This window comes from Branchiostoma lanceolatum, chromosome 12 (genome assembly GCF_035083965.1).
Source record: "Branchiostoma lanceolatum isolate klBraLanc5 chromosome 12, klBraLanc5.hap2, whole genome shotgun sequence".
In the NCBI taxonomy this organism is placed as follows: domain Eukaryota; kingdom Metazoa; phylum Chordata; class Leptocardii; order Amphioxiformes; family Branchiostomatidae; genus Branchiostoma; species Branchiostoma lanceolatum.
Genome location: NC_089733.1, coordinates 10655767 through 10678330, shown reverse-complemented (window position 1 = coordinate 10678330; position 22564 = coordinate 10655767). Strand labels below are relative to the sequence as shown.

Below are 22564 nucleotides of genomic sequence, written 5' to 3'. Positions count from 1 at the left end.
CTTCCTCATTCTGTGGTGTTACCCACTTCCCCATACCACTGCCAGAAAGGAAGCCAGGCCACAAGCCCAGGGGGTCACTTACTGTAAGTCTTTAAATGTTTGCAGTGGTTTTATTTTTGTGGTGACTTCCCCCCTGCAAATTCGGGTTGCGGCAAATATGCATTTTCGATGTATCATTATTGTACTACAGAATTGTTCCAACTGCGAACTGAAAACACTAAGAAAACCTCATTTCCTCTTCTATAGCAAATTATGTTCTTACGAAAATGAAAGAATCTTCAGTATATGGGAAAAGAGTGTTAGTGGTTGACAACAGATTTGACATGGTTTCATGAAAAGCTGCAGAATAAGACTTTTAGCCTATTAGTAAAATTAAACGAAAAATGTCCCTTTTTCTCAATTCCTAACAAAAGATGTTAAAGAGAAACCAAAATCTTTTTGTGTCTTTTATACTTAATATAGATAGATATGAATAATTCCCCTTCTTGGAATCAATGGTATAGTCCACTTTAATGTTGTTGTTGAAACTGTTCCTTTTTCTTGGAAGAAGTTTTTGTACCCAGTATGGATGATGTTGGGCAACAGCAAATGGTTTGTTTCTGGACACTTTTCTTAATTGTTGTCACACATGGAAGAAATCAGGCATGATAGTAGCACGGAGGCTCTTTAGAAAGGATGAAACCACCCAAAATTTTTGATTTCATTTGTAATAATTGCCATCAAAAAGTAAAACAGAATCAAGTCCATCAGCCCTACCAACTTTTGAATTTGAATTTTTTTATGACTTTATCATAAAAACTTGCTATGCCATGCTATAAAAATATGAAGAAAATATCTTTTTACTTTTAAATTCATAAATGACTTGCCTTTTATTGAAAACCAAAGTATATCCTACACATAGTTTTTACAATCAAACAAATGATTTGGACAAAGATTAAGATAACTTGTATTTGAAGTTCAGGTCAGTGGGAGGTCTCTCCCAGTGTTTTGACAATTTGGAGAACAATGGAATTTCAAAAACAAAGACTTTGCTATGGTAGAATTGCGTTTCTTTTGCTCTAAAAACTTTCGTCGTTTGTTTCGCGAACCAACGGTACTCAAAGTTCAAAATGAAGAACTTTGGACGTTCAACTATGTGGGAGGCAATATAAATGTGGTGCTCAGAAGATTTGGCGCCAAGTCATATGATTTTTACGCGGGAAAGGGTCCAGACTGACCCACCCCTTTGTTTACATCTGTTCGTTTCCTTTAAATTTTACCGAGTCTGGTACATCTATATCTAGTTTATGACGCTATATGATAAGAAAGGGCTATAAATATTCTTATTTATACACATTTGGAATATTCGTGTTTTCCTTAAGAGCTCTAGAACACAGAAAACCGCGACATTTTGACAATAACTTTTTGATCAAGTTCCATTTTCTCTCAAGCAATCGCGGAGTTTGTCAATGACGTGTACTCCTATCCTTTTGAATATATCTGTGTCGGTATAAACACTATTTATACCAAAAAAGCATAATATTTAATTCCTAAACGTAGTTAATGATAATAATGTATACATTATTTCTAAAAATCGGGATATTGTGTCTTGTTAATGAAATAACAGAGGATAGATTATCATTTTCCGGGGGGAGGTTGACACAGACTGGAACGCGCGAAATTAAATCACCTCGACCAATCAGGCATTAGCGCGTAGAGGGGGCTCTGGGTATTGACGCAATTGCTTATAAACTGGGAGTGCAGACATTTTTTGTTGTGAGGTCTTCTCCACCTCGGGATGTCCGCCATTATTGCTACCGATCTTTCTCTGACAAGTTTTCTCTAAAGACTTCCTGAGAATCCTCCCAAAAACATCGTCGCGAGGAAGACAACGACCCAAGCTACAACCTCCCGAAGTTTGCGGTGATTACGACGATTTTGAGGTGGAGAAATCGGCGCCGAAAGTTGGTGTGAACTGGGTGGTTCCACTGGGCTAGAGCGGTGTGTTTGTGCGAGGAGACGTGGCCCTTGGTCACGTGGTCTGGGTACAATTTTATTTTTTTCTGCGTCAAATCTGGGAAATTGTGGCCTTTACTTCGTGGGATTTTCCTGTGGAACACCCAACCTTTCCATCGCGGGTGTATGAAGAGCGGAAGAGAGTCTAAGAGGTGAGCTAGATCGAGCAGAAGTTGCCGGTTGGCGGCCGGGAAATTAAAAATTGGACGACATCAAAACGTCGGTCACGTGCTTGGGGCGAATTTTTTGGGGGGGAGTGAAGTGGAAGAGTTCAACATTACGGTGGGAAGGCGGGCTCTTGTGGCGGCCTGCGAGCCACGACAGCCAACATTTCGGGCCTGACAGCATTTCTTGTGCTTCTTGCAGCCTCACAAAAGCGTGTCGATGCTGAGGGAAGCCGGCTTCCAGCGCCGTTGCCGCTGAGCCCGAGCTGCATGGCTGCGATGGCCCCGGCGCTCACCGAAGCTCCCGCCGCGACTCAGCCCGGGCCCCGCGGCCTCAAACCGGGGGCTGATCCCGACAGTAGCGTCGAGCTCACCCGCTTGGACACCAAGCACGGTCCCGTGGATGAGCTAGCCAGCCTGGATTCACCGAGAGTCAACGGAGAACCCGACGGCGACAGGGCGTCCCTCCCCGCGAGGACGACTCTCTCCCCCTTCGTCAGCAAAGAGCTCATCCATCGGGGCTTGTCAGACAGCACAGCTCCCAGTTTACCAGTAGGACTGAAACTAAACTCCACCAATTCCATGATCCTGAAGGGAAAACCTCTGAATACGCCTCCGATTCCTGACCAAAAATCTGCGATCTGTTCAGGTCCAGCCATGAGTGTTGCAAACTCCAACACGTCCCCATCCCAAAGTCCGTTGACACAAACCACGTGCAACAACGAGTCAGGAAGTCCACCTAACATTAGCAATTCCCACAAAACGGAAAATTCCACCTCTACAAACCAGGAAAGTAGCTCACAAAATTCAGAAAATAGCAGATCTGATCATACAGAAGACCCAGTTAAGGAGGACCCTGCTTGTAGTAATAGTAAGTGTGACTGTAGCTGTGAAGATGTAGCAAACTGTAGTAGTACTAGTAGTAACAGTAGTCAGAATGATACAACAAGCAAGTGCACATGTGGGAAACAACAACAACAACAACCATCCCAGGGCTTGAACCTAGAACTAAGGGAAGCTATCTTCACCGGTAGACTTTCGGATGTAGAAGATCGACAATTCGCGCTGCAGCGGCGGTCAGAACGGCTAGAGCGACGACTTCGAAAACTCCAGTGTAGGCAAGCGGCTTCGCATAGCAAGGTGCAGTTAGGAGCATTCTTAGATCAAGCGTTGCCGCCACAGTTGGACTCATCCAAAGTCGAGGTGAAATCAGAGATGGACCAGACGACTACGGCAGGTAGCAGTCAAATCGGAGCGGGCGATAGTACGCCGCCACAGCCTCATCGTAGTGCTTCGCTCTTAGCTCAGCGTCTCCTAGCAACAAGAACGCCACCGTTTGAGGGCCAGAGTCCTGGCAGTGAGGGGTCGTGGCGAAGGAAACTGTCCGGGGAAGTAAGTGACGTTACCGGCCGTCTTCAGACGAACCTGAAGCATCTGGAGAGATGTATCGACTCGGACGCGACGGAGAGCAGCTCAGGTGGCGAGAGTGAGGAGGAGGATGCGGTTGCCGATAGCAACGCAGTACTGCACGATTTTCCCCTGTAAGTATTCAATTTCCTGTGTTTATCTTTAATTTCCTGTCATTGCATGAGGTGTGTATTTGTGTTGTGAATTTATGACATGGGGAATCCCCTTGCTGGGTTGTTTTGATAGTCTGACAAAGCTGCTGCTCTGTGCATTATACTTATAAATTAAACATCAGTTTTGTTACATGTTCTTGAATTAAACCTTAGAATAATGTCAGGTATGCTGCATAAAATGTAGATGAAGGACTGTTCTGTTTAGTACCCTGAGCTCGATAATTTCCTTCACTTTATTGACTCTTTATCATCATCCAGTTTATGACCTCAATATTTTTACTTTGGTGGGAGGTGCATGTTAGGTAGATAGAGAAAATAGATATCTTCATAGCACAAGTGAGAAAAGAAATAGATATTCTTAAAATTACTCATAGGGCAAGTGAAATACCTGTATTGATTAAAGGATAACTGTATTGTATATCTATGCAAAATTTAAATGGAGGGGTGGCTGCAATTTGGTGAGATACAGTAATATGCATACTCACGAACACCGGGTGAATACGTCAGATTACTCATACGGTAACACAGTTAGGCTTGCAGGCTGGTGTAGCTGCTATTTGCATCTGTGCTTCCTTGTATTTATTATTCCTGTGTGCTGTTGTTGTGGGGCGTGTTCGCTCCGCTTAGTTTAGTTTATTGTGCACGTGGTTCTTTAGCTGAGTCATGGCTATAAATAGGCATTGCCTCTCTCCTACTGCCCTAGCTGTTGTATAACTACAACCCTGCAGAGAGAAAAAACATTTATGAATATCTGTACATCTTACACTTTGTCTCTGCATGGTGGAACACTAATTCGCACCCATCTGGACATGTTGTCATGCTTATTTTCTCACAACAAGGTCAACAAAACCCCCTTGTGACCCACTTTCTGTTTGGGTGTGAGACTGTCCCAGGAAAGAGGACACTGATGTAAAAATTATGTTTGAGCCCTGCTATATTTATCGTGTTGACAGGGCTGGAAATCCGTTTTTTAGGAATAGGTGCATCTAACCTAAAAATTTAGGTGCACAGTAAAAAAACTTTGGGTGCACAACAAAAATAGAATGTCAGCAGAACCTAACTACAAACCTTACTGCCTCAGAATCTGAAACTCTATAGCTGTAACTTCAAAACTTTAATTGTTGTGATACAGCAAAGGTTTGACTATTCTTTCTGACACTTCATTGTCAAGTTCATGTTGTATACTAGTGTACAACAATAGCTTTACTATGTGTAATGTAACCCTACATAGATATCTAGATGCATAATTTGGTGCACAGCTCCAATTTTGGGTGCACAAAAGTGCACATGCATCCAGACTAGTATTTCCATCCCCTGGTCACTGACCAATGGGACAGCTTCTGAAATCCAAACCTTGTGACTCCCTCTTGATCATGCTTGATAGCAGTATTGAGATGATGACAATTAGTTTGAACCAAATCCAAGAGTACTCTTTCAATCTATCTTGTCTCTCTCAAAACATGTACTCTTCCTTGTCCTGAATATGTATATTGCTACTGCTACTCAAGTCAATTGCTCTCACAGTATAATAGGATTACATCATCATCATCAGTATTGCATAACCTTGTTACAGTCTCAATACCACCTTTTCAATTTTTAGATTTTGGTAGCAGAAATTCATAAAAGTTTGCTTGTTCTGCGCTGAGTCATGTCCTCCGCAGACCTACAGACCAAGAAGGTCTAAATTTCTGAGAGCCCTTACTTAGAAGGCAAGTATAATATAGTCTGTTATTTCTGAAACGTTCCAGTGATATATGCATACTACACATACTGTGCAGTACATGTTTTCAAGATATTCAGTACTGAAATTCCGAACTACATTGTATATAACTCAGAACTAGAAGAAAAATGAGACCTCACAACCTATGAAAACTATTTTTGATACATTGGCACTGAGGGACCAGCCATTTGAACATGGGGGCGTTGAGAATATTAGAAAGTATTGATTTGATATTATTTCAGATTGGATCTTGATGGGCGCCATTTTTTTCCTGAAAGCATGTTATAGATCATTTCATAATCTGACCTGGAGATATTTGAGGGTAAAAGTGGAAAATATCAGAATAAACAGTTGGGCAACTGTGGCATGTAGCTTCATGTTCCATGTTGAAGCAATAAATAAATAAACAAACAGGTGTTATAGAAGTTGTTTCTTCTCTGTTGTTATTCCTGTAATAATTGTTAAGCTTTGAAATTATGCATTGAGAATTTTTTGTTAGCTCATGACTGGTAGAAGAAAACTGTTGGCCAGATTATTTATTTTCTAGTAGAAATAGCCTTTTGGAAAGTTGGTAATTCAGTATCAGGCTTAGATCATAACAGACCTAGGGCACCAAGATTTGATTCTGACAATATCAATCTGCATAAACAGTTTTTTTTTTTCAACCTGATCTGCCCTTTTTTTAAAGTCCAGAAACCGATGAATTAGATTGACATCGCCTAAGTGTGCAGTTGAAAGAAGAAAATTGGTTTATGTACACATAGTGATCAGAATAACTGGGATGTGTGACTTCCGGCTAAATGCAAGAGCGAGCTGCTTAAGAGGAGTCAGATGATACTTGTACAAGGTTAAAGTGATTTTCTAACTATAGTGTAGGCTTGCATGAGATAAAGTGATTATAAAGTGAAAGTATCTGGAATCATAATTGTGATTGCACTACTATTTCGAACCTGTAACTGTGTAAGAGAAGATTTTCACGACAAGGACTTTGTAGTTTTTCTATACCGCCAAATAAAGAATAAGGCAGTACTGGGCAATGATGTTGATTTTAATACAGCAGAAAAATATGTCACAGAAAAAGGACTTATTGACAAAACCTTTGTCATTTTCCTAAAAATCCTTTACCTACCTATACGCTAGTGCAAGAAAATGTTGGTATAAACTAGAATCAGCTCAACGTTAGAAAAGGACGTTGTGTTGCTCTGTGGTTGTTTTTCTGCTGCACATCCTGAATATTAATAGAATACATAACTAGTGTGCCGTTATTATTAAACATAAGGTTGACCTGAAGTATAAACAAAACAGCCTTACCTGCATGGTATGTAGGACAGTAGGTAAAAGGCCTGCACTGTACTACGTAAAGGCCTTGGCTCAAAAACCAGACAAGGTTTGGTATACGGTGTTGCACTTAATTTTTGTCCTATTTCAGGGCTAACCCCAGAAATTTAGGACAAGGTGATAATGTAGGTCTAAGTAGGGCAGTGCTGTCTCCAGGACCCGTCCCTCCATCCCAGCTCGGAAATTTCCTTGTAGGGAGGACAAAAATTTATCCCATCCCTCAAAAATCTGATGAAAACATAGTTTTGTAAGCTTGAAATGATAGATTTAACAACAAAAATGAACAACATGGGTTCCCAAACATTTAGTCAGACAGAAAAAAAATTAGAGCTGGAGACAGTCCAGAAGGAGTGTTTGCAAACTTGTTTAAAACAAAGCAAATTTTAATGAAATTAACTTTTTTTAAGCTAAATTAAATGTGAAAATTACTATGGTGGTGATGAAATTGTAATATGGTTGTGCGATGCCATTATTCTTTTGCATGGGAAGAGTCTTGCATCAATAAATGACTTATCCAAAGCTCTGTATATATAAAAGTGTAGGCACACACCTTTGAACAACTGGGCACTCCCATTAACCTTCTCCTTGCTGCCTTACTCTGTAACCAATAGAGAATGGGGTGCCGAAGGGCTACTTCAGTGTGCTAAAGGTTAATGATGACATCAGGTGTGTTAACATGTGCAGAAAATAAATGATGATGTGGATTTTGCTCTGTTGTTTTCAGGCAGTTTCCCAAGCCGATGAACCGGTCGGGTGTTTTTAAGGGTCTTATGCGGCCTTTTCTGCGTTGCTACGCCTATCAGTAGTGTTGTACGATTTCTTGGCTACGCTAGAGATGAAAGCATACGCCATGAAAGGCCACCAAAATAACCCCTTACCGACCCATTTGGTAACTTAGAGAGATTAATTTTGAGGAGCCTTCAAGGCAATCCAGGTATAGAAAATACCACCTGCTTACGCTGTATGAAGCTGAAATGAAGCCATTCTTTTTTTTTTACCTCTTGTTATGCAGTTTGCCAGAATTCCTACTTCCACTTTGCATGCACAGAAGATTGTGAAAGCAAAAGGTTTTGGCTTGTTCTGAAAATCTGATACATGTCATTCCCATTGTAGCAAGTGGAATTCAGAAGCAGTAAATGCAATTTTTTTTTCTCTGCATAGAAAATGCTTTGCAAGATCCTTAAAGTGTAGGAAATATCCTTGTGTATACAGTTGTATGCATGCATATCTACAGCACTACACTAGCTTTAAGACTTTTCCCATGACCTACCTAACAATAACATTGTAACAACAACAGAAACATACATTGTATGCGTTTAGCCAGCAAGGGTAAAAGTCCATTTATTTTGTAGTAATAAATTATGAATGAATTGTGTCCTGAGTTTTAAATGGTCATGGCCCATTGTCAGACCCAAGTTGCTGTGAAACAACAACATTATGGTTGTATTTGTATAGGGTTTTGTCTGGTATGTGACTACTGCATATTTGCATGACACAGCAATATTGTATCCTGTACCGTTTCTGACATATGACACACTGAGCACAGGAGGGGGTATGGAGTTATTGTCTGCCAATTTAAATGTGCACAGAGTTTCACTAGGACAAATCAGGCAGATGACAAGATTGTGAGCAATTGGAAAGGAACTGAAATTAGATGTAACATCACAAACACAACTGGGAGAATTAGGGATTTATAGACTATTAATTATGACTTGCTAAAATCTATCATTATTCGTTGACATTATAATCTTAAACCCACAGTAACTAGCCTAGGAAACCATGTTTAGCTAAGACAATCAATTCATAGATGGAAGATAATAAGAATTGAGCTCTTTTCATTTTGAAAGCATCTCACAATATTAAGTAGGTTTGCCTGTTGAGTAAAACTAATCTGGTTTTAATAAGGCTTAGCTTTATTTGTTGTGTGGCCCCATGAGAGGATGTATGTATTAACGCTGGCTTTAGAGCGAGGCAAATAAATGTCTTGCTGTTGCTCTTCCAAAATATTCTTCCATTTCAGCTATATTCTGATTTGAAACTTACAGTTTCTTAGCCTTTGAGAGTATTTGGGTGTGTCAAGGTCCTTTTTAACTACCAAAAATTACGCAGATATACAGTAACATTGTTTGATCTATTGTTTCTGTTTTGGCCCTTTTTGTGTTTATTTAGGATTAAGAGGTCTTATTTTGAGCTAAAGGGAAAATAGAGTGTTTGCGGTGGTTTTAAGTTCGCGGCAGTGCTATAGTCACATACTGCTACAGTATTGGACAAAAATGTTCGTGGTGGTTTTAAGTTCGTGGTGGAATGGTCGCTGCGAAAACCGAGAACATAAAACCACCGCCAACATTTCTGCATTTACAGTATTGGCCAGTTTGCTGTGTCCATGCATTGTAAAATCTGTTGTTCTTTGGGCCACTTATCCAAATAGATGTTGGAATTTAAAACCACCCTCAGGTGGCCTGGGTTGGGCTGGACTTTGGACTGCTCAATGGTTATGTATGCTTCATTCAGTAAATATGCAGAGATTGGGTGTGAATGGGCAAGTGTGTATTGTATCAAGTTTGTGTATATGTGTGTATTGTACCAAGTGTGTGTGTACAAAGATTTGGCAAAACTTCAGACTGAAGCACAACCCCCAAGGCTTCAAATACCTGCGTACAACCTGCAATTTAAAGAAACAATTTCAAGCGAGATTGCAAAAGAAACCTCAACCTGTTTTATGTAAACATGATAAAGGAATCTGTATCATGTATGTGTTAGCAAAGCTACAAGCCTTGATAAAGTTCTATGGCATTTGCTAAATGCAAGGAATGTTGATTTATCAAAATATTATTTATTGCTTTTTTTTAAATCTTGTATTAAGATTGATGGAGTAGTCTTTATTGAGTTAAAATGAGTAGTCTTTATTGAGTAGTCTTTATTGAGTTAAAATGTTACGTCCATTGTGAGATTTGCCCTCAGACGATGTACAATAGAGAAGATTGCATCTAATACCAGCCCCTCCAGCTAACATGACAGTTTAAACATTGCGAAAAGTCACTTGTGCAGCCCTTCTGCCCACGCATTAAATTGTCTGGATGCTCGCTAAAGTGTGTGCTAAAAGGTGGATAATGATAAGCCTGGTACTGTGTTTAGGTACTGAACTTTAGAAGCATTTTTTTTAAGAGTGCATACTGTATGTAATTTTAGACAAGAATAGGCATTCATGATATTGGTTTGACGTACAGATTTCTGACGTGAATGTGTCTAAAACCAAGCTTGGTATGTACAGTGGTGTGTAAGCTTGCGTATTTGGGCTCAAAATATTTTTTTTTTTTTCTGGAATGTCTGATTCATAATACAAAGCCTGTAATCTTATTGCTTGCCCTAATGTAAATAAACTAAATTGTAGATATTGTCTGCAATTTCAAGCATTTTTTTTGCAAATTACAATTACATACAAAAGGATACAATGAATTATACTGAGACCAGAATATTGTTCCAATGTTGCCAGCCTTTTTAGATGACATCGTGGTTTCAACAGGGTTCAAAATACTGGGTGCATGTGCACTTTTGTGCACCCTAAATTAAAGCTGTGCACCAAGGTATTTGTGAAGGGGTTTGCTGATATTCTACTTAATTCTATGATGTGCACCCCAAATTTTTATGTTGACCTACAGTTTTATTTTACCGGTGTAAATAATGGATACTACTAGTACTTTTAGTCACTGTTACCATAAATGAGTCTCAAGCCCTTCATAATATTTCAAAGCAGTGCTAGAGGGGATTTCTCAGAATAGCACAGACAGTTTCCTAGGCCTGGTCTGAGGACCCCCAACCTGTTTTTTCACAGTTTTCTTTTCATGCAAATTACGCCTGAATTATGCAACAGCTGATGATTGTCTGAAAACAACACAAAATAGGGCTCTGAATTGGCGGGTTTGACGGGTATAAAAGATGGTGTGATAAGGTTTGTGGCATGTATTTAAGGAATTCAGTGTGATTTTTTTGTCTTTTTTTTTCAAGCTTCCTCAATTTCCTGTACTCATAATCTTGTCAGCGGAAATATGACATCCTTTCAAACTAGGTCAATACACAGAAGTGGAAGGCACATCAACAGACAGCACATACACATAGCACACACACACAGCATAGCACACACACACACATACAAGGATAGAGTCGATAGGCACACACTCTGAACATGACTATATTCAATCCCCGTAACTGTATTCCCCTCAGACTCTGTTTTCATGTGATCTTCCAGGTCAGCTACATAAATCTGGGAATAAAAATATTAGATTTTCATGGTCTGAGAAGTATAAAGAACTTGTTCCAAGGAGTGTTGAAACCAATCACTGCTTACAGTGTTTATGTAAAAACAGGTGGTACCGTGTAATACCCCTTCTGGGTTGCATGACAGTCATGTTGACCAATCAGAGCGTTGATAGATGATGTAATCCCTAGCGATGGGTATGTCAGACTGGGAACATCACATGGGCCTGACTCAACCCTGGTCAGGAATGTCATTTACCACGAGGGGACGTTCGTTTCATTAGTATAGGGTAGAGGAAGGAGTGGTTTAAAGGCGTAAATAGACTGGAATGCATGCATAATGGTTTGTCCCTAGATGGGTGTGTGATTGTATGGATAATGAAAGAAGGGGGGGGATCATTTAATCAATTTTAGGATGGTTGCATGGAGGTTGTTTGCATGCAAAATGGTCTGTCCCTAACTGTGAGAGATCACATGAATGATGATAGTTGATTATTTCGTTGTTGTTAATGCAAGGATTGTATAAACATGAAAATGGTTGATACTAGCTCATTTATACTGATAAGTCATACAGTATGATATAATAGATACATCGTTATATGGAATTGGTTAGGTATGGAGAGTTTGATATGAAAGGAAAAGTCCAATGAAATTCAAAGGCCTGGTACCTTTTGTATTCATTTATGTGTCTTTGATTGGTAAAGCTATCTACCGTAAATTTAATTTTCGTGGGGATCTGATTTTGCGGTCAGGGTGGAAAAGAGAATTTCTTTGTATTTCAAATTTCGGGTCAAAACAAAAAAACACCAACAAAAAAACACCTTTAGATTGTCATGATGTCACAGTGGAGAGGCACCTCGAAAATATCAGCACAAATAAATCAGGATTAACTGTATATAGCGTGGGTTGCCCGTTTAACCGTTGGCTTTTAGTTCTCACTAAGGCGTAGCCACGACTTCACTCCATTAGGTTTGGGCCACTTCTTGAAACCCCTTTGAATAGCGTGCAAATAAGCAACAGCAATAGTAGGTATGACCAGAATGCAGTCATCGACCTTGTGGTCAAGAAGCTGGATTACTAACCAGTAGAGCATAACATACCTGGTGTGTTGAAGAAACACATTGTGAAGACAGGGAATATATGTTAAATCTCTCAGGACAGCTGACAATACCAGAACCGAAACTGTGTTTCTTACATGTTCGTTGAATAGCGTGAGAATTATAATTAAAACTGACCCCAAAACAGCTAAGTTTAAACAAACTTCAGCTGTTTTGGGGCCCAGTTCAATAGCTGTAATTCTTTCTATATCTGCATCTATATAGCCGGTATAACAGCCATTTGGCATAACACACCAGCTTTGACGTGATGTTACTTTTTGGGAAAACTGTCTTTGCAGATTTTGCAGCATTCTGTAAAAATATTTTTTATTTTCAGCAGTATTCTAGTAGATATCTATCAGGACTGTTTTCTAGTTAATTTTACAATTTATTATTAACAGTGAGGGGTTTATGTTCTTTTGTTTCCCACATTTTGTGTGTTATTATTCTTTTTTACTGCAGTGTCACCATGTTTTATATTCATACTTAGAAAATAGATTTTGCTCTGACAGAAAAATTAATTTTTTGTCTTATATTCTGTGTCCCAGGCACAAGTGTTCGACGTGGAAGTGGGCCATGGACCGGGCTGCCATCGCATCGCGCTGGACGTGGCTGCAGGCTCAGGTGTCAGACTTGGAGTACCGGATCCGCCAACAGAGCGACATCTTTCGCCAGATCCGTGCCGCGAAAGGTCAGGTCGTCCTCGGTGACCCCGAATCCCCCAAGGAATTCTTTACCACGAGCAGGACGAAGCCTAACCGGAAACTCTCGCCAATCGAAGCCAAAATTGCAAACCTGGAAAGAAGTAGCCAACTCTCCCCGTGTAATATCAGTCAGCTGTTGAGTAACGTTGACAAGCAGGCGTCCAAGCTCACACAATCATTGGGGAACTGTTACTCTCCCCGAACAGCCTCGCCGATCGCAAGTACCACCGCAGGGAGCGACAGCAGTAGTGGGAACGGCGGCAGTTCCAAGAACAAGGTTCCCGCCCCAAAACCGATGAACGGTCTAGTGGACGGTGCAAAGTTACAGACGGAGAGCGAGTTGATGGACCTGGACGATCCCGCGCACAAGAAGCTCAGGCTCGATTCGGTCAGCACGCCACCGCCGTCGGTTAACGACGTGACCTGTCAGTGTGCGAGGACTCGACCGGTACGGAGCTACCGGAAGCGGAAGTTGTTGCGAACGTTCGGGATGTGGCAAGTGTGTCGCAAGGCCTCGAAGTTGTCCACGGTGCGATGCGGGTGCACGCCGCCAAACACGCCGTGCGTGATGTGCGGCGGTCGGCTGAACAACACACAGAAAGTGGACGCCAACGTGTCGTCGCAAGTCGAGAGAGTAGCACTCATGGACCCATCATTCCATCCTGTACTGTCATTCCCACAAGGTAGGGGGCGGCATTTTTATGTCTAATTTGTTAGTTTACTGTAATTTCATTCATTTTCATTAGGACTTAATTTTGTGGTAGATGGGGAAAGGAGGTTTTTGTGTTGTTTGAGATAATTCTGTAGTACAGTAGTTAACAGTGGAAACCCTGATAGCTACTAAAAAAAAAAAACCGCAACATTTCAAGAACAGAAGTTATTCGGAATAGGACTGAGTTGCATGACACACAGCAAGGGTTGCTGATCAAGCTGAATCAAAAGGACAAAACCACAATGTTAACATGAAAACATCTAAGCAAATGAATTGTAGATTAACATCCATTTGAAAAAATTAACTGCATAAATGTTATGATTCAAAGAAATGTATTATTCGGCACAATGCTTATAGAAAACCACAAAGATATTTTAGAATTCAGCATTATCAGATTTGCATCTACAAGAGCAGCTTGATTGTGGTATTTGGGACATGTTTGACATATCAGAACGATATGCCATGTCACTGTTACCATAGCAACTATCCATAGTCTGTGCTAATTTTAGAGCCAGCTGTAAAATGTCATATTTCTGATCTGGCTCTATATGAATTTATATAACAAGCAGGAAATGTGTGTTTTAAAGGGGTTCATTTAATCTTTCACAAACATTATCAGATTTGTCATTTTTACGAGTTTGTTTATCTAAATGGGATAGCAATGTATTTTTGATACAAGGAATTTGGAGTAAAAAAATTGTTATGCAAGGTTGTATTACTTGTAGACTGGATTTCTTCTTTCAATGTGTTATTAACTGGAAACAACTTAGTAGTTTGCTCAGGTAGAAATGACAATTTTTAGGCAATTTTTGTAAATGCAGGTAGAGTTTTCTTTGGGCTCCTCTAAATTTCGTTACACGGACTTAAATGTTTGTACCATGCAACTTATGGTTCATGCAATTTGGACATGTGCTGATTATGTGCTGTTTTGTTATTGTTATTGTGCTTACTTTGTGCTGTTCCATTTTGCAGACATCCCCCTGTCGGTGCACTTCCAGTCGCTGCTGAAAACGGGAGACTGGCAAAACCGGCCGGCGCCCAAACCTTCACAATCCAACAAGAGGTAAGCTATGGTTCAAAGTTATTGAGAATCACTAATGGCCTAGTTCTATATGGGTCCTAGCAGCTTTCTTTGGTACTGCAATTGACCTTCAGTTGCTTTCAGATTTTGGGAGGGTATTTCAGGAAGATGTATGTCTGTTCAAGGAGGTTAATCTCCTTGGTCTGTTGTTGTGGCAGGTTGATGAATTTTGTTGATTTGTTTGTTTGTTGTTCCTGTAGGTTGAAGGGTTCTCCTGTGACTCCGTCCCCCTCCCAGTACCATCGGGCAGCGGACAACCGGGCCAGGAGAGTCAGCAAGAAACTGGCCCAGAGCGCTGCCGCCGCACTCCTCACCACTGCGAGTAAGTACAGCACAGAGTGACATCCTCCATAGCTGGCTGTACACCAACCATTTTGATTTTACAATTTTTCTTACTGATAATGTTTTGTGATTGCTGCAGTGTTTTAGTAGCTATGGCAAGTTTGCATTGGAACCACAAATGGGAGCATGTGCAACAGCTCCCCCTGTATTGCATCTGAAGAACTGCAACCTACTTTCAATGCTTGCAAGTTTGACTTCAAAACTAAGCAGAGAATGCAAATGATGAATGAATTAACGACTTAATAAGCTAGTAAAAGACTGGAATGTATAGCTCATTGTTTACAATAGATGTTGTTTTGTTTGCAGAGTTGCGAGGAAACAAGGTGGATGGTAAACAGCTCTCACGGTCACTTTCGGGCTCGCTACCATGCACGCCGAAACCCAACGCAGCAGACGGCAACCGCCTCTGTCGAACGGATGCACGGAAGAAGCGAGCGGCAGCCCAGCTCGCGATCGGTGAGTGTGAGTGGCATTTCATTTTCCTTTAAACATTGTCATTTTTAGATACATGGGGCCTCTTCATAGTCTTTGATTCAACCAATATACATTGATAACAGCGGAGTAGCACAGTTTCTACTTTAAAACTTGGTTGAGTCTGCCACACTGGTGCATGAGTGAACTCAGTGCAACACGCACTCACTGTCAAAAGCTATTTAATTCCACTGCCTACAAGAGAGATAATTGCAGTCTGTTGACTGGAAGATTCATGCAATTCATTGTACTAGTGTGTTAAGTTTGTATATGATGTCAAATAGCTTGCAAGATAGACAGTGTAAAGTAGCAACATTGTTATTTAACCATGTAGATAATAAAATGGACTATTTTGTAGATACATTGTAGTTTATCTATGTGTTATGCTGTATTTGTCATTGCCATTTAAGGGTTTAGTGACAGTTTCTACAAAACAAAGTTTTGTTACTTTTTTTTTCCATAAATAGACCCTTCATGTTCGTAAGTCAGTTACCAGTTAAGTTTTAGCTAGAGGCATCTAAAAGTAATTGAAATGGCGGTGAAGAAATAGATTATGCTGAGAGGTTTTCTCTTTCTTACTTACTTATTTGTAAGTTGATATTAAGGATCTCGTGTTTTCTTTTTTTTTTAACAGCAGCCTTCAGCAAGAAGAACCGGTTGCGAAACCGAAGCCTGTCGCTGACTCATGTGTCCGGGCGCGACCGGGGTTTCCACGCCACGCCCTCCCCGACCAGCTCAGATTCCCCCAACACCCCGCTGTCCTTATCCTGTCCAGCCAACTCCCTACAGGTATGTCTAGATATATGGATTCCCAGAAGAGTTTTCCTACAATGAATTTCAGGAAGAGATTTCCCACAAATGAATTCCGGGAAGAGTTTCCCTACAAATAAATTCCAAAAAGAGTTGTCTACTGATAAATTCAAGGAAGAGTTTTCTCAAATGAAATCCAGGAAGAGATTCCCAAAAATAAATACAGGAAGAGTTTTCCTACAGATAAATTCCAGGAATAATTTTTTCCACAAATGAATTCTAAGAAAGGTTTGACCGTGTCTACTAATAGATTCCTGGAAGAGGTCTCCTGCCAATAAATTCCAGGAAGAGGTTTCAGGTTAGTTTGGAAAAACATAGCAAAAAAACAAAGCAGCATAGTTTTCTGTTGAAGATTCACATGTTTTGATCTGTAGTTCCAATGACGTCTTTTGTAGCCCAAGGCCTTCCTACAAACAAATGAAATTGAAAGAAGTGGCATCTTACAGTTTGGAAGAATGTTTAAAAAATGTGAAGCAGCATCGTTTTCTCTGTAGGATCTAAATTCTTGTAATATGCAATTTCAACCACTTATTTTATAGACCAGGGCCTAACAAAAGAAATTCAAAGAAGCATTTGAATTTCTTACTGAATCTGGATTCATTACAAAATTGAGCCATTTTTTCTAAGGCTGCTGTCTTCCTTCTCATCATACATTCACCTATTATCAGGAGCTCCCCCTGTCATACATGTGGTGTACTGCATGTATCCTTTCCATCTACGTAGTGTCTTCTTTGTGTCATTCTATTTTCAGAAATGCAGTCTAAAATGTGTTTCCTAATTCCTGGTGTCTTTGTACTGTTCCTTTCTGTCTCTTCAAAAATGTTCATGTCCTTTTCTTTTTATTCCATGTCTGTCAACCCTTTTGCTTACACAGGATAAGGTTGGTGGTAGTTTCATGTTTCCCTTTAACATCAATTGTCATAATTCCACCGGGTACTGTAAGACCGCAATATTTAAAAGGAATGGTGCATTTAAAGAGATCTACAAATGCAGCATCAGCAAACCCCAAGGTATACACACTTCAGATATCCAGGTGTTCAAGACATTCTTGAGAAGGCCTTGATAACCGTTTTTCAATTTGGTGGTCTTGGGGTACCCATTGGAATTATGACAGTTAATGTTATCTATCCAAGTTCTGTCCTGTTTGTATTGTCACATTACATTTGTGATAAATCTTGTTAACTTATTGGAAAGCAGCACAGCAGCTACTTGTATTTTGTGTTGTAAACGTCTGTTTCAAATTTGTACTTGTGTGTCCCACATATTCGACATTGCAGGTTTGCCATTTTTAGTTGGTAAATTAGGCGACAAGAGAGTCAAATAAACCTTGCTTGTTCAAGAACCGTTTTGTGTTAATTTAGAGAAGGAACCCTTCTGTGTTAATTTAGAGAATGAACACAACCTTCAACTCTACTCTTTTCTTGCTCTTATCAGGCTGTGCTGAATAAGAAACGTCAGGGTCACAGTGCGTTTGACATCAACAACATCGTCATCCCGTATTCCATGGCGTCCACCACCCGCGTCGAGAGGCTGAAATACAAGGAGATTCTCACTCCAAAGTACGTCTTGTCATTCTCTCCTGGTAACCCCTAACAAGTAGGACTAAGCTCAGACCAGTAAAAGAAAGTAAAACATAAGTGTCGGGGTTGGAAATCCCACCTGCATATGTAGGTTAGTTCAGGTGAAATTAGAGCTGTGCAGGTGTTTCTGATGTCTACCTGTACCAGGGTTAGAGATAGGGTCTGTGAAACTTAAGGTAAAGAAGTGGAGCAGGTATCTTTATCTGGTGCAGGTAATTTCGAAAGGAAGATGACAGTTAAAAAATCAGGTGTCAGATACAGGTACAAGGGTGTAGAATACAGGTTAATAAACCAAGATTGTAAGGTACTACAGGTGAAAATCCAGGTGCAAGATATTCGACTTTGGTATTGTGAATGTATTTTCTTTTCAACTCAAATAAGATAAACCAACAGGTAGGATACGACAGGTGAGGTAACTAAGTTGTTGTTCCTTACAGGTGGAGAAAGGTCGGCAAGGCTGTTAAGGAAGAAGAGATGACACCTGAGAAGGAGATAACACCTGTAGTACCCAACGGGACAGCCGAGCCTGAGGAGCAACCAGAAGAGGAGGAGGAAGAAGAAGAGGTGAGCAACATCACTTAGAAAATACTCTTCTTGTACAAAGAAGGTCACGCCTATGTATTTCCTTGAATCTCAGATATTTAGCAAGAGGTCAAGATGTAAACAGAGGGCTGGGAGAACTTGCATCTGATTCTGAGTGCAGTGAAACCTTTACAAGTGGCCACCTCTATATAACTATAAGGACTCCTGGCCAATGTGACCACTTCTTGGTGGTCACTTAGATAATTTGTTCCCATTAACACGAGCATTAAGAATCCTGTATATAGTATAGTGACCACCTGTCCACATAGACCAGATTTTACCCGATCACCTGAGTGGTCTTCTTGGCTAGCTTTGCCTGGATATTCATTCCCTGAAACTGAGACTTCTCTTCAGACTGTGTTTTGATCTTCCAATCCAGTATCAGAGCCAATCTCCAGATATTACTTTGCAGTCTGCCCTTTTTTACCCTAGCAACCATCTTAGAAGTAACCAGTTAGATTGATTTTTATAGCCTTCTATGGTTTAAGTTAGTATTGAGATGTTTACAAGTTTTACTGACATTCTGTTTTGATATTTTCCCCCTCAGATTGAGGACCTTTCTGAAGATCTCATCTGCATTCGCCACAACAGATGCGAGCACGCGGAGAAACAGCGTTTCCTCGCTTTTGTCACCCACAAGAGCAGGTCTCGTTCGAACCGAACCAACAGCGGAACTCCCGAACCCGCTTCTCCCGACGTGAACCTCGAGTCGTCGATGGGAACTCCCCTCAGTCTCAACATCCCCTCCCCTCTCACACCCGTGTCCAAGGACAGTCCGATCAGTCCGGCGAACGTTACGCGGCAGAACTCCAAAGGGCGACGGAGCTCCACCGAGGAACCGCCCAGGTCCGCCACGCCGTCGATCGAGGACTTCGGGGGCTGGTTGGATCCGTGGCCGCGGCGAAAGTTCCCGCTAAACGAAGACGAGTACACCTTCCTGATTAGCCCGATGGCGCCGCATCCCCCACCACCACCCGCCGCGCTCAGGCCGACGACCGCCGTTACACGCACCGAAACGCCGCTCCCAGACGGAGAGCAGGCGGCCCTGACGCTACCGGCGATGACGACCGCGCCGCCAAACACAGACACACCCCCAGCAGAGGTCATGATGGAAACCGACGATAGCGAAGATGACCCAGAAGATCCAAACGATCCGGAATGGACAATAGTTTCCCCAGCTCGTGCGCGAGTGAACGCCACACGACCATCCATAGTACTGAGGCTTGCAAAAAGGTGATATCGCAAAAAGAAAAGGAAGGAAAAGAAGACAAAAAAATGTAAAATTCAGTGTGTGGAAAGAAAATGAAGGATTTTGCAGAAGTAGGGTTCTTTGTACATTATATCAAATGTAATTCATCCGACAGCTTCAAGTAGTCACGCTTTTCCCTGTAAACTAGACCTCCTTTTTGTCGAGATTTAAGAAAATTAAAACATTGGGAGGGAATCTAAATGTACACACGGTGGAGATGTAGACGATACATTGTATAAATGTAAATATGTGGTGATTTCCTGTGGGTTTTGTAATTTACTTTGGATGGTGAATGTGCCCCCTACCACACCGTGTACTTGTGTTCATAAGAGAAATATTCGGCATGTTTGTTTTTCAAAGAGTATCAAAGAATTATACCAGATGAGCTGTAAAGAAATCTATGATAATTTGCTTCAAGGCTTTGGTGGTGAAGTGATGTAAGGAAAGGGATACTGTTGTGTACCTTCCCGTGGGTTTGTGTGATGTATTTGGTACTTGTGAGTGGCTCAAGCACACCTGTAGCTCGACAGCGCCCTCTAGCAGCAGCTTTCTTCCTTGCAGTTGCTGTAATTGTGCTCAAGATACTGAATATTCCAAGCAAAATTGTAGAAGCGTAAGTTTTAGCGTGCTTCATGTGTAGAGAATCAATTGCTTATGCCTCTGTGTCACTGGAAGTTATTTTTTCTACCTGTAAAAAAAAAAAGCAAGGGGAAAAGAAATTGATATGAATGTTCTGGAAACACGTATGGCTCCATGAACGATGCAGTGAACTAGTTAGCCTGTTTGCTGGTCTTTCCGCTGAAGCACCGAGCAGAGAAGAAGCCCCTCTTCCAGCTAACATTATAGCAGCAGCAAGATGTCCTTGTTCTAGACGATGTTCTTGATGCATATTATACATACATTGATTCTCTAAAAGCACGTTCATTCAAAAAAGAAAGCCCTGTACAAAGTTGTGTATGAACAGAAAAAGCTGTAAATAATACTTTTCTTCCCGTTCCTCGAGTAGATTTATCGACGTAGGATCTTTGTTTTTTTGTGTAATGCATTTTCACTTCTTTTGTTCCTGTTCATAATGATTCTTGTGGTGTAAAAACAAAACGTGCGTTTTTGGCGACACCGCATGGGTGAAGCCATGAATGTCTTGACCGGCTGTAGTGGTACGAGTTTCCTATGTAAATCTGGGCTGTTGGAGCACACTAATAATTTTCCAGTCAGGATTGCGGTTCCTGGATCATGTTTATAGCACATAGTGCTTTATTAAAAAGATGCCAGCCTCGACTGGCGATGAAAAAATCTCCCATAACTTCTGTCGTTGTTGTGTTTTAATTTTGCTGGGGTGGAGCTACATAAACGTAACATTATGGATGACATCTTTGCGTAACGATACACTGCGCTCAGTTTCCCCTAAAAGAGACAAAACATGTTGCATCTAAGAAACTAGCAGTGCTTACAAGATACCAAAATTGAAACAACCACTAAATGATATGATTTTCACGCTGCAAAAGGTTTTATTGCAAAGTGGGTAAAATCTATGTGGGGCTTTAGAGAGGATGTCATCCATAAGATACAATATCTCGTGATCGTTTAAGGGAAGGAAGATGTTACTTATATCCTGGGGGTGTAAGAAATGTTCAGAACGAGAAGAGTGACAGGATAATTTTGAGTGGAAGAGTTGAGAAAGTGAAGTAAACTAGGCACAGAAAGTTTGGTAACTTAAATTTGAACAGTCGTTTCTTCCTGTCACGTTATCAACTATAAAATCAGGTAAATCGACCAGTAACTGGTAACGTTGCTTTAACATCATTAGAAAGTGTTTATTGATAATACCAAATTTGTCATGATAACAGACGAGATACCATTATAAAGGTCACTAAACTAGCTTTCCAATGAAGTATAAATGTTCATAAAGTATTCAGAGAGATGTTATTGACTGGTAAGTTTCCGAACTTTTTGTGCCAAGTTCATTTTTTCTCTGCAAGCTCAGAAGTGAATCATTTACTGTGTAAGCAAGGAGGTTCTGGACGCCAATGGATAGAACCTCCTTGGTGTTAGGAACATTTCTCGAAACATAATGCAGGCTGAGCAAAACACACGTAACAATTGAGGTTGTCAAATTTCAGTCTACATGTGTTGCTTGTTTACGTGTTATAAAAAAGATTCGGACAAAATAGATAGTTCTATATACTCTAGAATCGAGTTCTGAAATCCAATACCCCATTCCTTGTAATGTTGCATTTGGTTATAGCGTTCTATCGAAGCGAGGCTCTGAAATTTGATACCCTCCTCTGCGTGCGTAAATTGTTACATTCAGTTGATGTCAAATATGTGTTGGTCGCCGGCTAAAAATCTTAGATATGCACGTCATATAAACACGTACTCTTCAGCTAGAAATGAAAATCGGCAAAGTTTCTTAACGTTACTATATGATTTTCTTCCTTACTGTATTGTCAGCTCATTGTCATATTACTGTCATAAAAGAAGGGGTGGGTCATCATAGTTGTAAACAAACGAGGAGAGCTAGCAATTTAAATCTAATTTCGACTACAGTAAAACGATTTCTCTGATATGTTCATGTTTCTAGGCCCTGTTATATTGTTGACTGACCACTTAGATGGCAGATTTCTCTGTACGTGAGATTGTTTACATTTTCGAATAACATTCGGTGAATCTTGACTCGAAGTAGGTCACTTAAGGTCAATGAATCAAGGTTCATCCAGGGTCAATTCTGGAACAGTCCATCTTCCGGATTGTGCACATCAATCTATTGTCAAATTGATTTACAAGAAATTGTTGTTACAATAATCTTCGAAGCCAAATTGCATAACATCAAGGAAATTTGTGATATCAGTAAAAATGTGTAAAATGTAAGATTACTTTGATTAATG

The 22564-nt window shown here is 40.6% G+C and overlaps 1 protein-coding gene across 5 annotated transcripts; it reads left to right on the top strand.

Annotated features, from left to right (window-relative positions):
* The first annotated feature begins 1558 nt into the window (after positions 1 to 1558).
* LOC136446003 (KAT8 regulatory NSL complex subunit 1-like) lies at positions 1559 to 20974 on the top strand. Of its 5 annotated transcripts, XM_066444265.1 has the most exons (10): positions 1559 to 2147; positions 2362 to 3700; positions 12697 to 13535; positions 14537 to 14627; positions 14846 to 14967; positions 15294 to 15449; positions 16093 to 16247; positions 17703 to 17827; positions 18286 to 18412; positions 18978 to 20974. In XM_066444265.1, exons 2-10 carry the CDS (start codon positions 2430 to 2432, stop codon positions 19665 to 19667), a joined length of 3576 nt encoding a protein of 1191 aa, XP_066300362.1. In that variant the 5' UTR covers positions 1559 to 2147; positions 2362 to 2429; the 3' UTR covers positions 19668 to 20974. The 5 variants fall into 5 exon arrangements, with proteins under 5 accessions (XP_066300362.1, XP_066300365.1, XP_066300364.1 ...); XM_066444268.1 differs by having other exon boundaries at positions 1559 to 3700; positions 15294 to 15443; positions 16096 to 16247; XM_066444267.1 differs by having other exon boundaries at positions 1559 to 3700; positions 15294 to 15443.
* The last annotated feature ends 1590 nt before the right edge of the window (positions 20975 to 22564 follow it).